Source organism: Salvia hispanica, chromosome 4 (assembly GCF_029641045.1).
Source record: "Salvia hispanica isolate PSC_SH4W2 chromosome 4, Shi_PSC_v1, whole genome shotgun sequence".
NCBI lineage: Eukaryota > Viridiplantae > Streptophyta > Magnoliopsida > Lamiales > Lamiaceae > Salvia > Salvia hispanica.
The window spans coordinates 56536274-56552535 of NC_142695.1; the positions used below are offsets into that span (position 1 = coordinate 56536274).

Consider the following 16262-nt stretch of genomic DNA (forward strand, 5'->3'; position numbering starts at 1 on the left):
ATTGGAAAAAACTCAACATCAAAATAAATCGTTATAAGATTTTAATAGTTAAATTATTGTGCTTATAAAATATATAAACATCGAGCTCTAGTTTACGCATCACCCCTCACAATTTTGGCAAATGGTGACATGTTATTACACTAAATACAAATAAATCAATATTTCTTTACTCCAACACCGTCATTTCATATCGCCAAAAATGTTGCACTATTTATAGTAGAGGTTCAAAAATTGACATTGGTTGATTTTGAAACTTATTTAATTTTACGTTTTGTTACATTTGTTATTTTTAAACTACATATAATGCTATTGTTTCTCATTTCATAAAAAAATAATGTGAAGAAAATAAAATAGGCCACGATCGGACGGATGTGTTACTAGTACTCCCTCCATCCACGAATAGAAGTCCCGTTTTTCTATTTTGATTCGTCCATGAATAGAAATCCCAGTTCATAATTACTTCTATAAATAGTAAAAAGACCCCATATTCCAGTTACTCATCCCATTCATATACTTATTTAAAACTAATATACACAAGTGGGACACATATTCTACTAACTTTCTTCTATTTACTTTTCTAAATATTTCTTAAAATCTGTGCTAGAAAAAAACGAGATTCCTGTTCTCGAACAATGGAGTAATTGTGCGATTGAGACTGAAGTGAAATTGGGCTAAATAATTTGTTCATATGAAAGCCCAACTCATGCATTTCATCATAGCCTACCCATGCCGAATCAAGCAATTATTTGGATTTCGACCGAATCTTAAATAGATTCATTATATAAATATGCAAATTTCTTTAGATATAGATTGGTAAGAACAAACAAATATTCCTACACCGTTTCCCATTCGAAATAGGGCTTATTGGTTTGTTGTTATAGATAGAATTAGAAAAAAAGTTTTTTCTTATTTAATTTCTTGTTAGCGATTAAGATCACTAAGCCTCGAATGATGAATAAAAGCACCCCTATTGTTTTCAGAAGAAGTAAAAGATTGATGCAGAAGAAAGATTTCTTGACAAATCTTCCGCAAGAGATGACGATAGAGATCTTGAGAAAACTCCCGATTAGTAGCATTATAACATGCACGCATGTTTGTAAATCATGGCGCAATCTTATAAAAGGGGGTGACTTTGCAACGTCGTATACTCCAAAACCCGGCTTCGCTTTTGTGCATCGAGCCGTGGGGTACGCGGTATGCGACAAGGAATGCAAGCCACTTTGCCAGTTCGGCTTGCCTTCTCCTCGCAAACAAGATTCAACTACTGCTTGTGATCGTGCAGTAGTTGGTTCGATTAATGGTTTGATTTTGGTGTGGGATGGATGGGAAAAATTGAACAAAATTATTTTCGTATGCAATCCAATTACAAGTGAATATATCGAGCTCCCTCGTCCGCCAACATGTTGCTGCATATTTGGATTTGGAGTTAGCAAATTAACTGGGCAGTACAAGATTTTATGTTGCGATTATTGTGCGTCGTGTCATGTATACACTCTAGGAAGAGGAGGAGGGTCATGGCGAAGCATTGGAGCGGCAATAGGCACCCCTAGACTGCCTCGAGAAAATGCAGTATTTCTGAATGGAAATCTTCACATCTGATCCGGAGGGGAATCCCTTGATTTGTTGTTTCGATTTTGAAACTGAACTCTTTACCAGTTTTTCTCTTCCTCCTTGTAATTATGGTGACCATCTTAGATATTGTTTATATATGAATGGCGAATATCGATTATGTGTTTTGGAGGGTCGGCTATGTTTATGCGATATTTTATTATGTCATACTGTTGTTGTATGAAGTATGAACAACTATGGGGATGCGAATTCTTGGATAAAGACATTTACGATCCAACTAGATATTTGTGAAGTTCTTTTACCACTCAAAGTTTTTGCAAATGGTGACTTGTTGTTTGTATTGAATATAGATAGTAAACTATTCACCTACTCCAAGAACACTAGGCATATTGTGAGATGTGGTCTTCTTCGCCGATTTCCCTTTTATTCTTCCAACATTGTCATTTATATCCCAAGCTTTCTCTCGCTCAGAAGTATGGGGATTCACAATGTTCAGTCATTAAATTTTTATTAGGAAAACATATATATGTAGGTTCTTATACTTACATAGATTCTTGTAATATTCATTGCTGTAACAGTGGCATTATATATATTTCATTTTTATTTCATTATATTCTTCCAACATCGTCATTTATGGCATGATACTTGTAGAAAATCTTGGCCAAACTTGAATAAATGCCAATAATGTTAGCACATATAATAAATTCCATTCATTCTGACAGTACTTGTGGAGATATCCAGAGAATAGTTGACTTCTCTAGTTATCAAGGGAAAACCATTGCTTCTTTCACATTATTCTTGTCACAGCCGCACTTTGCTAAGGATAGTAAAGTCGGGAAACTGTGACTAGGGGTGGGAAATAAGAAGACGGAATAGAAAGGGGATAAAAAATTTCCAATTCTTCACTTAGAAATTAAAGGAAAACAAATTCTAAATAACTCTTGGTCACCAGGACTTTGAATGAAAAACCTTACTTATCGATAGAGATTTATCAGAGTACACAGAATAGGCGACGTTGTCCAAGACATTAGTACGCAACGGAATTTAATGTGGTTACATGTATGGGGACATGCACATCCGAAAGCCTTTACTTAAAATAAAAGAAAATCATAATTCTAATTAGCATTCTCCACAGTCACTGCTCAACCTGCACATTTAGAAATATATGCAAGACTGAGTATAAAAATATACTCAGTGAACACATTGCCGAAATATACATACATAAAATGAAAATATTGTCATGTCATCACAGTAACACTTGAGAGGTTTCTCTTAAAAGGCCCGAGCTTACTAAATTCTTTGTGAGCTAAAGTTTGACTAATCAGTCTAAGTTCTTTCTGTACTTCTGCCATATCTGAACACCAAGCACCGTGGAGATGGTGATCTCCCATGGTCACCTACATCTTTCTCCAGCCGGGGAGGTAGCCACCTCCCAACGGCTCCACTATATCATCTTTGTGCCGTGGAAGGTAGCCACCTTCCAACGGTCACCTGTGTACACTAATCCGAGTAGGGACACCACCCTCCCACGGACCCGAATTCGATTCCTTAGTTCCAACCAAACAGATTGGCTGCATACACATAAAACAAATCATTTATGGTAAGACAACATCATTTGCATAACTAAATAATCTCAAAATATTTTGCCACTTTATCCACATTAGTGTGTAGGATAGAAAAGTTCACCTCGTTCGTTTAATTTCCTTAACTTGATTTTCTCGTTCCGACCTTAACTTGCGGAGATAACCCTTTTCAAGACAAAACAATATAGGAGCATAAATTACTAATCAGACTTCAAGAATTTATTAGACTTTAATAGAAATGCATGCATCCTAGTTAATTCTCTTTTCTTATTTCACTTATCTTTAATGAATTTCTAAAACTCATACTACCTCCGTCCCCCAAAATTTGCTACACTTTGACCCGACACGGGTTTTAAGAAATGTGATGGAAAGTGAGTTGAAAAAGTTGGTGGGATGTGGGTCCTACTTTTAAAGTATTAGTTTTATAATAAAATGTGAGTATGAATGAGTTAGTGGAATATGGGGTCCACTACCAAAAATGGTAAAAGTGAAGTGTATCAAATTTTTAGGGACGGACCAAAATAGTAAAATGTATCAAATTTTCAGGGACGGAGGTAGTACATTATTTAATGCTCCTTCTTCCACTATTCTCGGCTTCGACAAATCAGAACTCCCTACTTTACTTTGAAAATTATCCTCGCAAAACTATAACAAAATTGGGCAATTTTAGCTTATTCAACTATTTTATTTTAAATCCAAAGCATTTAATTTCGGAATTGGGCCTCCTTGATATATTTACTCCAGCCTCAAATATTTAAATTTGAGTTGGCCTCAAATTATTACTCTACTCCTTAGTCCAAACAAAATAAAATGCTAGCCCAACCATTAAATTCATTAACCCAATTTATGAACCCACCACTAGTCCTAGAAGCTTCTCCTCTCCCCCTCATTCCATCGTGACTAACAAGAAGAGAAAAGAGCTCTCCCCTTCCTGCCGGCTGCTGACCGTCGGCCAGCCTCCCTCCGGCGGCGTCCCCTCCTCCTCGTCATCTTCGACAGGTATGGTATGCCCCAAGTTTTATCATTCCCCCCCCCCCCTTCGTTTTATTTCTAAAGATTAAATCTTTGATTTCAAAGTTTGATGTTTTTAATTTGTAGATTTGTAAAGGTCTTGAAATCATTGAATCGGTGACATATTGGGGTTGTGGGGCTGTCCTCGTGTCGATGGGGTGCCTAAGTCCATTTGCAGAATTATGCTTATGAGATAAGTTTTCCAATTGATTTAGTCATTAAAGTCTATATGCTTCCTTCCTTTTTACTTCATGAATTTGGTGAATTTGGGGCATTTGTATTACTGTTATGAATGGCTTGATGGTGGGAGATGATGTTAAACTTGCTGTGCATTTGTTAATGTTAATTGGGCACCGTGGCGGAGCCACATCGGAACAAGGGATACCCAAAATTTGAGTTGGTAATGTATTTATACATAAAAATTCATAATTCGCATGCTTGGTCCAGTGGTTGTTGTCCCGTACTTCATACTCCCCCTGTCCCATTAGAAATACAACGTTTTCCTTTTCGGGTTGTCCCACTAAAAATGAAACGTTTCCTAAAATGGAAACATCACTCTCTCTACTTTACCATCTCTTTTACTTTACTCACAAAACAACACTACTTAAAATCTCGTGCCGGAAACCAAATGTTTCATATTTATTGGGACGGAGAGAGTACTAAATGGCCCGAGTTCGAGACCCTTTGACAGCATATGATAATCTTTTTCTTGTATGCAAAACTTGTTATTTTTCTGTTTTATTAATCTTAGTATTTTACTGTTTTAGTAATCTTATGTATTTTAAAATTCTTCATTCTTTTGTTTTTTTAAAATATTCGAATGCAGTTGAAACCTTCACAATTCATATACTCCATATATTTATTTATTCTATTTTATCAAATCTTTGAAGGTGTTTTTTTACATTTTCATCGATTTAGCTTTTTAAAAATATTCTAATGCATTAGTAAACCTACCCAAATTCACACGTATATTTATTATTTTTGTTTCAAAACTGAGAAGATGAGCACTCACTTCCTGCACGGTCCATGGCTCACATCTTGAGGATATTGCCAGGATATAAAGAATTTGATCTTGCTAGGCAATGTTGGTATGGCTGTGTTTGGTGAAGGAGAGTCTCCCGTGACATTTGATTCTAAGAAATCTGCCATTACTTTAGGAAATTATAAGGGAAGCCAAAAAAAAAAGTAAAAGTAAAAGAGCCAGGATTAAAATATAACTATAAACTTAATTCCATTGGTTTATTAATTATATAATTTTCTTCATTATCGTATCTATATCAAGCTATAGAAATATATATAATTTGAACGGTGGTGTCATTGCTTGCTATATTAGAGGGTGGATAACTAATCAGCTAATTTTCCAATTAAATAAAAATATAGTATTGATCATGGGTTCAAATTGCATGTGCTCGTGTAATTTTCATCTCATGTGGTCCAATGTAGAATTTTACAGCTTAAATGGCGGTGTTTTGATTCCTCTGATTGTGGCATCATTATTGGAACATTATAATTTGTGATTAAATTGTTTCATGATTAATCGTGTCATGTTTATTATGTTTCTAATTTCATTTAATTAATTTATTGTCTTAAATATATCAATGTTAAAAAATATCTTAATCCACACATCCATATATATGGGTGTGATACTAGTTTAAAAGTAAAAATAGAATTATACATATAGAAGGAGCTTTTTTCAAATTAATTGTGATTCTTTTAAAAATAAATGAAATATTAAAATATGAAGTGTATTACTCTTTCTGTTGTATCAAGCTATTTCTTTTTTGAAGCAAAGAACCATTTCATATTTATTATTACAAAATATCAAAAACTAAATAATGTTAAAAATAATTTTTTAGAGGAAAGATAGTTGGAGAGTAAGAGGATGTATTTCAACATTATGAATGAATACAAACTCCAAATGTATACAATCTATCTAACATGCGGTTCGTCTCTTCTTTTGCGATCCGGGAAAGAACCAACAAAGAAAACCCGGAAATGAGCTTATCTATCACATTTATTTGAAGCATCAGAAGCTTCTATTATTGTAGCAATAAATTAACAAGAAATTTAACACATAAACAAGCAGACATATAAGCTGATAATCACGGGATTTAGGCTCCACAATATTCCATGAGAGGATCCGGCGAAGCTCTACCAGCATCTGTGTAGGAAAATTCAAGGAACTTATAGTAATCAAAAGGCTTGTAGAGCAAAGGGTGATCTTCATTCACCAACTCTTCCGAAGTCTTAATCACACCGCCTTCTTTCGGAACTGAAAACAAACCGATAGAGTATCGAGCTTCATCCCCGCTCACCACCACCCTATGGATTGGAGCATGTAGTCGGCCGTTTGTCCATGCCTGTAATTGACGCTTATCGGTGAAGTAAAATACGAGATTCATTACAAATGAAAAGGCCAAAAAATTATTAAAAAAATTTATGATCTCCATTCATGAAAAAATAGTCTAAGCAGTAGATGACGCGTATTTTAATGAGAAATTAGTGAAATGAAGGAAATACATGTTTTGAGTATGTTGTAAAAAATTGGAATTATAAGATTATTTCATGTAAACGAGGATAGTAGTAACATACATGGAAAGAGCCCCCGACTAAGACAACGAATGAATCAAGTGATGTTGGATCTGCAGGGATCCAAGTTTTTCCATCTTTGGTAAGAATCTCCAAACCGTTAACATGATTGAGCTGATGCAATGTGGTGAGGATGTTCTTGTCTGTATGGGATTTTATTCCGATCGATGGGTGAGGCGTTCGAGGCCCGTGGTACTTGTGGAAACGACAGAGGTAATCCGTGGAGTTGATGTGTTCGTCTATATATTTTTCCAGTCCAAGACTCTCCACCACCATCCGCCTCACAAGCTTGTCCAGTTCAGACAGTTTCTCACAATATAATTGAAAATCTTTGCTGTTACAATAGTACAATCAAGAAGGAAATAATCTGTCTTAATGCATAATTTTTTTAGTCAAAATTTAATGTTAGATGAAAACTTAAAATACAATGCACCGCAATTGATGTTTGCAAACAAACAAAAACAATATTCAACAAAAATTAATGTAAAAAAGAAACTATGTAGAACACTAGTAAATAAGTATCATAAGACAAACTATTATATGAATCTCAATAGTCAATTCATCAAAAGTTAGCAACATTAACCTTTTTAGTAGATCTGCATGTATTAAAAATGGTTATCAAGATGGTAACATTAATAAATTAAACAAAAAGAGGATTAAACCTGAAAGTGGGATTGCCTTGATCAGGCCACATGAGGTTGACGAAGGTGTCGACTACGTGAGATGAGAGGGCGCCATCAATGCCCGTACTTTCCATGAGTGGACCGTTATCGTTTTGGCTAACATAGCCATGAAAAACTTTGCGTGAAATTTTGTTAAGTTGTTTGGTGGCTAAAGGGAGATCGAAATGTTGTCGAATCCCATCACTAACTGATTTCCTCAACTCAAGAGGAATAATGTTGGATGTAGCTTCAAAACACCCATATTCTTCAAGGGCTTCTCGAATTTTGATTTTGGTTGATTCCCACCTAGGAGAATCTTTTTTTCCTAGGTTGCTCAAATCAATCAAAGGGATCTTCATGCTTCCAGAACTCATTTTTATGAATAAAAACCTAAGTAGCTCTCTTCTTGTAGGAAAACTCAGATGATCTTGGTTGTGGTTATGGTATAATTTTCATTTTATAGGGCTATTTATAGATCATGGTTGTGGTTATGCTCTGTTTGGTTTGCAAGATTGTAACCGAGATTAAATTTGTAGTGTGTTTGGTTCATGAGATTCAATCCCACAACTCAATACTAGATGGATCATGAGATAATTAGTCATAGCTAACCCCTACTACTAAAATAATCTAACAACTCAATCTTAGGTTATATCTTGATATTATTTTATCTTGGAAACCAAATAGTTGGCTGTTTAATTATTCATTAAAAAACTCATTTAGTAGGGATGGGTAAGCATAAATACTTGTAAACATGGTACGGACCGAACTAACCTAATCCAATTCAATACAGGCTCAAATATGACCCACAACAACCAACTCTATACTACTACTACTATTTTAATTATTTGAACTTTAATTTTAATCTTTTTAAATTATATTCACTCAAATTATTTATATACTTTTCAAAATCTCTTTGCAATTGATTTTTTTTAAATAATTATTGGAAGATAAATTTAAATATACATATTTAATGTTCCATCTGTCTCATATAAATAGTCCAATCACTTTCTCTCTCGGTTTCTCTCATATTTTACCAATTTTGCATCAACCCATGTCATCCCAAAAGTGTATTTTTATGGGACAAAGAGAGTAATATTTAACGTGATTCAAAAATCATCTAATAAATACATATGAAATACAATTAAAATTAGAAAACTATAGGAATATATGATTTAATTCTCCAATAAAACAATTTTTAATTTGGAGTACTACAATTTAATTAAAAAATATTAAAAAATACATTTAAAAAAAATTGATAAAACAATAATTTAATTTATGGGTTACCTAACCTAGCTTGGACTAGATTGAGTCTAAATTTATAGAAAGAAAATGTAGCCTAATCTAGCCTACTTTGGTCATGGGCCTGAGTCTTGAATGGTCTGGGCATGTGCCGCCAATTGACAACTCATAAAATGATGTATTGTGATGGTTGACAATTTATTTGCATTAAAATAAGATATTGATCAAATTTCAATAGTTGTTCTTAATTTTATTTTATTTTTGTTAAAATGAAAAATGCTCAAGCCATGCAAGCAAAGAGAAACAACCCTCACAAAACACACCCAAACTAACACCAAAAGTAAAGAAAAACTAAAAAGTAAAAACATCTATACCCGGTCTCTAGCCTCTAGGCATCAATAATAAACACCAACCCAAAAATATTTACATGTTAATGGTTTTAGACTTTTGTTTATAATTTAGTTGGCAGAAAGTAACTCTTGGATGAATTTTGTCTATATAATTAAATTACACACATTAATTAGGGTTTGGTTCTAGTATAGTACTATTGAATTTTAATGACGAACTAATTTTAAAGACCAAATTAGGGTCATTAGATGTACCTAATTGATTGTTTTTTTGAAGAGATTCGCTGATGTGTAAATTCGTAACATCCCGAGTTTTCTACCCTTTTATCTGAACTCCAAAGGATGTCGATTTTCAAGACGAAGTGTTTTTTTTTCATTTAATCCTTAGTTTTTTTCGAGGCTTGAAAGAGTTTTGACTTTTGAGCCTTCGTGGTCAATCAAGAAGAATTCAAATTCTTTGTTGGAGCCAATTTATTTGAGAAACCTTTTCATAAAATTAATTCTTTTTGGGTTGAGCTCAACTTCTTTTTGAAACCCAAATCAGCATGGTATTTTCTGCGAGCCCAATTCCTTTTTCTTTTCGAAACCTAATCAGCCGAACAAAATTAAAACCGCATTAAGAAGAAAAATAGGAACAAAATAGCCAAATCTATTTAGAGGAAAAGAGAGAAGGGGGCAGCGGTGGTACCATGTTGAGAAGAAAACTGCACAAACTCCAGCAAACGAGGACGGCGGCATTGTTGAAAAATAGTGAAACTTACCATTGTAGTGGTCAAAATTTTGTTCCATTTTATTTATGATTTCAGTTACAATATTTAATACTCCCTCCGTTCCATATTAATAGAGTCATTTTGCCATTTTGGTGCGTTCCATAGTAATAGAGTCATTTTCCTTCTTAGTAAACGTCAACACATTTTTCTACAATTACTTTACTCTCTCTTATTTTTTTCTCTCTTCATCTCTCTACCTTTTTCATTTTCCACATTATTCTATGGAACGGATGTAGTAGTATTGGGGAGGTCAAAGTTCTTCCATTTTTATATAAGTTTTCCATTTCCTAATCTAGTGGTATTTAGGAGACTTAATTTTCAATTAATCTAGTGGTATTTAGGAGATTTAATTTTCAATGAGTTTAGATAGTAGAGGTTTTTTTTTAGCCTTTAAACCAATATCGCTCCATTTCCTAATCTAGTGGTATTTAGGAGACTTTATTTTCAATTAATCTAGTGGTATTTAGGAAATTTAATTTTCAATAAGTTTAGATAGTAGAGGTTTTCTTTAGCCTTTAAACCAATATCGCACCCTTATTAGATTTTGTGAAATGATTTTATAAAATTATAAACAAAAAATATTCTACATCCACTTACTTTGGAATATATTTTTACAATGCATTAGTCCCACGACAATTTATCACTAATTTATACTCCACTTATTTATATATTAAATGTATAAATTATTCAGTAAATTACATAGTTTGCAAATTAAAATACACTAGTGTTAACCCACGCGCTTTGCGCGATATTAAATTCTATTAATTTGATATTATGAATAAATTAAATAAAAAAATAACATTATTACATAAAATAAAGAAAGAAAAAATATACTATCTCCGTCCCCCAAAATTTGTTACACTTTGACCCGACACGGATTTTAAGAAATGTAATGGAAAGTGAGTTGAAAAAGTTGGTGGGATGTGAGTCCTACTTTTAAAGTATTAGTTTTATAATAAAATGTGAGTAGGAATGAGTTAGTGGAATATGGGGTCCACTACCAAAAATGGTAAAAGTGAAGTGTATCAAATTTTCAGGGACGGACCGAAATGGTAATATGTATCAAATTTTCAGGGACAGAGGTAGTACTATAGTGACAATATGTTTAAAAAATGATAAATAGCTATAATAAGTGTTCAATTAAATCAACATGAAGATATTTGTTAATTAAAACACTTATTAGGTCTCTACAAGAAATAAATATATTGTTATTAATAACATACATACTAAAATACTATCAATATTAAATCAATCTGAAATATTAAAAATGTAACAAAAAAATATTATGAGAGCAATGATATCGCCTTAAAAGATAAAATGATGAACTACAACACAAAACGCATATACAAACATTAGAATAACAAAACAATAATTCGTACGATGAAAGAACTTATTTGTAAACAACCTTAAAAGGTAGGAGTACAATAATAAGAATAGCTTAATAAAAAGAAATAGTAAAGCACAAATCTCAATCTACAATTACTCTACCTCAACCTTATTTTCCTCCTTTATCTTCAAATTGATGATTTATTATACATTTGTGAGTAAACAATGTGAATTTTTATGTTCTTTTTCTTTGTTTCATTTTTTCATTTCGTTGCCTTTCGGTGTTTTTCTTTGCATGAAAAAATATGGAAGTGACAAAGTTGACGACGAATATGCAAAGTTGTAGCTTCAAAATATTATAGATGGTTAGTTAGCGTATGCGATTTCTTACGAAAAAAGAATTTCTATGTGCTAAGAAAAAAAATATTTAAATAAAACTAACAAAAGTAAAACAAATTGATATTAAAAAAGCTTAAAATGAACTAACACCAACGAAATAGAGAATGCTCAAAATAGGATTAAAAATTGTTAGTTTCCTTTCACCATCTCTCACACGATTCTCTTCCCACAACCTCCGACTCGCATCTTTAGCTCTTCGGCTTTCACTCTTTTCTTATAGGATTATATCTTCACCACCTACATCTCCGGCTCCATTATTGTCGCGGGAGAACCCATGAGAAAAGCGGTATGAAATTTGCTAGTGTATGAAAATAGACACTTCCACGATGAAATAAACATGTGGAGTATTTATAAAGAAATATTAGAGGTACCAATACATTTTAAAACTTTTCAATTGTCACTATACATTAAATGCATTTATATAGCTAATCAATAATAATTAATTGATAAGTTAAGTAAAAACGTTTTGAGAAATTAATGGTATAATCATATTAATTATATGCTCTTAATTGATTATTAATTAATTTAAATTAATTTGACAGTTTTATAAAACGTAGAGACGGACTATAGTATAGACCTATTCACTAATTACATTTTTTTTTTGTAATTGTGAGTAAATAACTGAAATTGGTTTTTAAAAAATAGATTTCTTTATATTATTTTGCTTTATCATGTGTTTTTTAAATTATCAAACTATTTGAAAAAAAATGCACGTCCTCTTCATCATTTTCTAGCTATAATTTATTAATGGCCCTTGTTCCTAAATTACATCCTTAAAATTGTCCTTATATATCCTCAAAGCTTGCCCTTTATATTGTAAAGATTTATTAAAAATTTTATATATCAAAATTCGTTCCCAACTGGAAATAAATAAAATGAGTTTAAAATCTAAAGATCCATGTTGTTTTTTACATATAAATATTTATTCATGGCAGTTACTTACTACAAATATTTAAATTTATTGAGAACTACCCAAAATTTATAAATATTCACAATCTAGTATAAAACTCATAAATATTCAAAATTAGTTCAAAACTCATAAATATTTAAAATCATGCCCAAAATTTATCAATATTCAAAATAGAGGCCAAAACTCGTCTTTTATATATTTATAGATTAAACATATATATATATATGTATTATGTTGTACATTAAACATGGCCTTAGAGTTTTGTGGGGTAATGAACTTTATCTTTGACTAAATTAATATAGTAGTATTGAATTTTGTAACTTGTTTAGTTGCTTATGTTATATTTAAGATAATCTTAATGAAATGCTTGGTTGATGGATCAAAATTTTCATTACAAATATATACTCCAATTAAATAAAATATTATCAAAAGTGTAATTAATTATTGAGAATAAACTAAAATAATAAAAGCATTTTAACAAATTAATCTCATTAATCTCACTAAGCAATTCATATCAATAATCTTATTAACTACCGATCCATTCCCATTAATTAGAAAACAATCCTATTATTGATTATGTTTATTATTTTGGTAACTTCGAAAAATTTTAAATAGCTTTCCATAAGTGAATTTTGTTGTTGATTATTTTTAGCAATTTTAAAAATTATACTCTCTATTTATGTTTAAATTGATTACACATCTCATCAATTCATCTTAATTACCCAAAAAAACATATTCCCCATGATTGTACGCTGATTCAAAAAAAAAACTAATTTCATATAATATAATAATATTTTAATATACGTCCAATATCAAATCTTGGCAGTGGAATAATCTAAATCTTCCAATTGGTATAATTACAGATTAATCTTATGAATAGAAAAATGTGTTAATCTTATTAAGTAAAATCACAACTTTTTCCTTTTTTTTTATTCTTTGTTCACGGTAATCATGTAAAGGATCCGATTCCAAATTCAAAAAGGAAAATCAAGATTTCCTTAACAAGAAAATAGTTTATTAATTATGTCAAACTACAATAAGAATTTCCTTTCTAGCAGAAGATAGCACTAGGCTAATTGAAGATGAAGATATTCGAGAATTAAATTTCTGTAAAAGGGAGAACGAATATTGACTTGAAAAATAAAATGAAAATAACTGATGTATTTATGTGAAAATTTATCATCTAATTTTTTTTTAAGTAGGAAATCTAGATCTAAAAGGATCTTATAAAAATTTTTAGTGATTCAACTACAAAATATTTATACTAAATTAAATACTAAAATCCAAAACAAATGTTAGAGATTATAATTATAATTTTTTTACATGGAGTTGATTTTATTAAATTTAATCAGCGTGTAGTTTCATTTGTGTGGATAGAAATGAAATAAAGTGGAGATGCTAACAGTGAAAATAGAATAAATTGAAGGTTCATATATGCGTTATGATTGTTTTGTTAGATTTATTAGGCGATCTATGCCTTGTTTATCTTAAATTATTATCTCAAAATTAACTTGAATTTTTGAATATATATAGTCTCTAGCTATTAAAATGAATTTTACCGATTCTACCACTAGCTATGAAGATAGCAGATTAGTAGTTATGAGAATTATTCCTTTAAAAATTTAACTATACTTTAGTATATTAAATGAATTTGAGGCTATGAATACAATCCACATGTTTGTTGATAATAGAGAGTTTGCTAGTAAGATTTGACTGGGCCACCTAAAATTGATTGAATTGGGCCGGCTTAAAAGAATATATTCCAATGGGCCAAAGAATATGGGCCACACACATTTCATAGTTAGGATATCACGTGGAAATTGGTTTAACCATTCAATTAATGAAGTACAGATGAATTAAAAATTTTAAATATATAATAACAATTCAAAGAAAATATAGTTTAAAAATCTACTAAAGTACAAAACCTATGAATATGTTATATCTCACGAAAACTTAATGACCGAACATCTTGAATCCCCGTGCTTTTGAGGGAAAGAAAACTCGGGGTATAGTTAGTAATGTTGGCATAGTAATAAAAATAGATAGATCGCTGAAGAAAACCATGTGGCACAAGAGCTCTTGTGTTTTTTAAGTAGATAATTAGTCGATTACTATCATGTATTGTCAACAATAAGTCCCCATTTGCCAAAATTTTGAGCGGCAAAACCATTTTAGGGTAATCTGGTCGACCAACTTCTCTTATATGCGGTAGTTGATCGAAAGTATATTCTTTTACCCAAGAGCTCACATCCCCATAGTCGTTCATCGTCCAAATAAAAACATGCAAATCCTCAGAACTGTCACATAAACATAGCAAACCATCCAAAACACATAGCCCGAAGAATCCATCATATCCATAATCATTAGGCGGAAGAGAAAACTTGGTAGAGAGCTCAGTTTCAAGATCAAAGCAACAAACCATGTGATTCCGATCAGAGTCGGATGCCAACCAGTGAAGATTTCCGTTCAAAAATGTACCAGGCATATGAGTTGGCGGTGACAATCGAGCTGTTGTTTCTTTTGCTGCAATGATTCTCCACAACCCTCCTCTTTCTAGAATGTATACATGACGTGGCCTCCATTTATCACCTGATAAAATCTTATATTGACCGCTTAATTTGCTCACTCCAAATCCAAATATGTAACTACTGCCTACGGGCAAAAGAGGAAGCTCGACATATTCAGAAGTCATTGGATTGCATATCAAAAGACTAAGGTGATGTTTATGGTCACGGTCCCATACCAAAAGCAAACCATTGACCGAGTCAACCAAAACGCGACTATTATTGTAATGTGGCGAGCCGAATTGGAAAAGTGGCTGGCCAGCCTCGTCGCAGATTGCACACCCGGTGTCTCGATTTCCGAAAGCCAGCAATGATTTCGGAGTAGACAACTCAATGTCACCGCCTTCTATAAGATCGCACCATGATTTGCAAACAAACTTGCACCTCATAAAGCATCTAATCGGAAGTCTTCCAAGGATATCTCTCCATATTTCTTGCGGTAGAATTGTTGAAAAATCTTTCTCCATTATTACCAAAATATCAAACTAGAGATGAAGAAAAACCGAATCCTTTAATTCTATTTATACAGATTAATCCTATTCTGAATAGGAAAAATATAATAATCTTGTTAATAAAAATCATACCTTTTCTTTATTCAATCTTATATCTTATTTCCCAAACCTGCTTTGAAATTATGTAAAGGATCCGATTCCAAATTCAAAAAGGAAAAAGAAATCAACTATTCCTTAAAATGAAAATATTTTATTACTACTAAATTAATTTAATGCAATCTTTCCTTAATTGTGTGTACAAGATTTGCCATGTCGCTGGATTATACTTCTCCAGGATGGAGAATGATAATAATTAGTGTATTACTAGTATTTTTTCATAATTTATCACCTAAAAATCTCTTTAAATAGAAAATCTAAACCTAGAAGGGTAGAAGGCACTCATAAAATAAAGTCGATTATAAAAGATATACTAAGTCATGCTCCATACTAGGAAAAACTATTGGCGATCACATTTTTGTTTAAAATTTTTGGCCATAGTAATAATAAGAACTTATAAAATTTTGTAATTTTTCAATTCTATATGATAATACTGTTTCTCTTTTCATTAAATTAATTCATTGTTTGAAACAAGTGCGTGGGAATAAAATTGGTCGTACGTCTTTATATGAGGCTGAATTGAAATTGGGCTTATTAATTTTTTCATAAGAAAGCCCAAATAATAAATAGGCCCAAACAATTTAGTTCATTTTTTTTCAGTATCTCAACAAAATATTCTCTCTTTCGTTTCTCTCTCAGAACTTACGTATTTAATCGATACAAATTCGAATTAAAATATGATTTG

General features: G+C 31.8%; 1 protein-coding gene, 1 long non-coding RNA gene and 1 pseudogene across 2 annotated transcripts; 2 read left to right on the forward strand and 1 right to left on the reverse strand.

The window, feature by feature from the left end:
- The first annotated feature begins 632 nt into the window (after positions 1–632).
- LOC148929618 (putative F-box protein At5g15660) lies at positions 633–2083 on the forward strand (annotated as a pseudogene).
- A 1938-nt stretch (positions 2084–4021) lies between these two features.
- LOC125191609 (uncharacterized) lies at positions 4022–4592 on the forward strand. Its single transcript, XR_016137543.1, has 2 exons — positions 4022–4151; positions 4251–4592. It is a non-coding gene; the product is annotated as an uncharacterized LOC125191609 (long non-coding RNA).
- Positions 4593–6030: 1438 nt separating this feature from the next.
- LOC125199287 (putative 2-oxoglutarate-dependent dioxygenase AOP1) lies at positions 6031–7857 on the reverse strand. Its single transcript, XM_089069570.1, has 3 exons — positions 7415–7857; positions 6756–7086; positions 6031–6523 (listed from the first exon to the last, which is right to left on the reverse strand). Exons 1-3 carry the CDS (start codon positions 7786–7788, stop codon positions 6275–6277), a joined length of 954 nt encoding a protein of 317 aa, XP_088925696.1. The 5' UTR covers positions 7789–7857; the 3' UTR covers positions 6031–6274.
- Positions 7858–16262: the final 8405 nt, after the last annotated feature.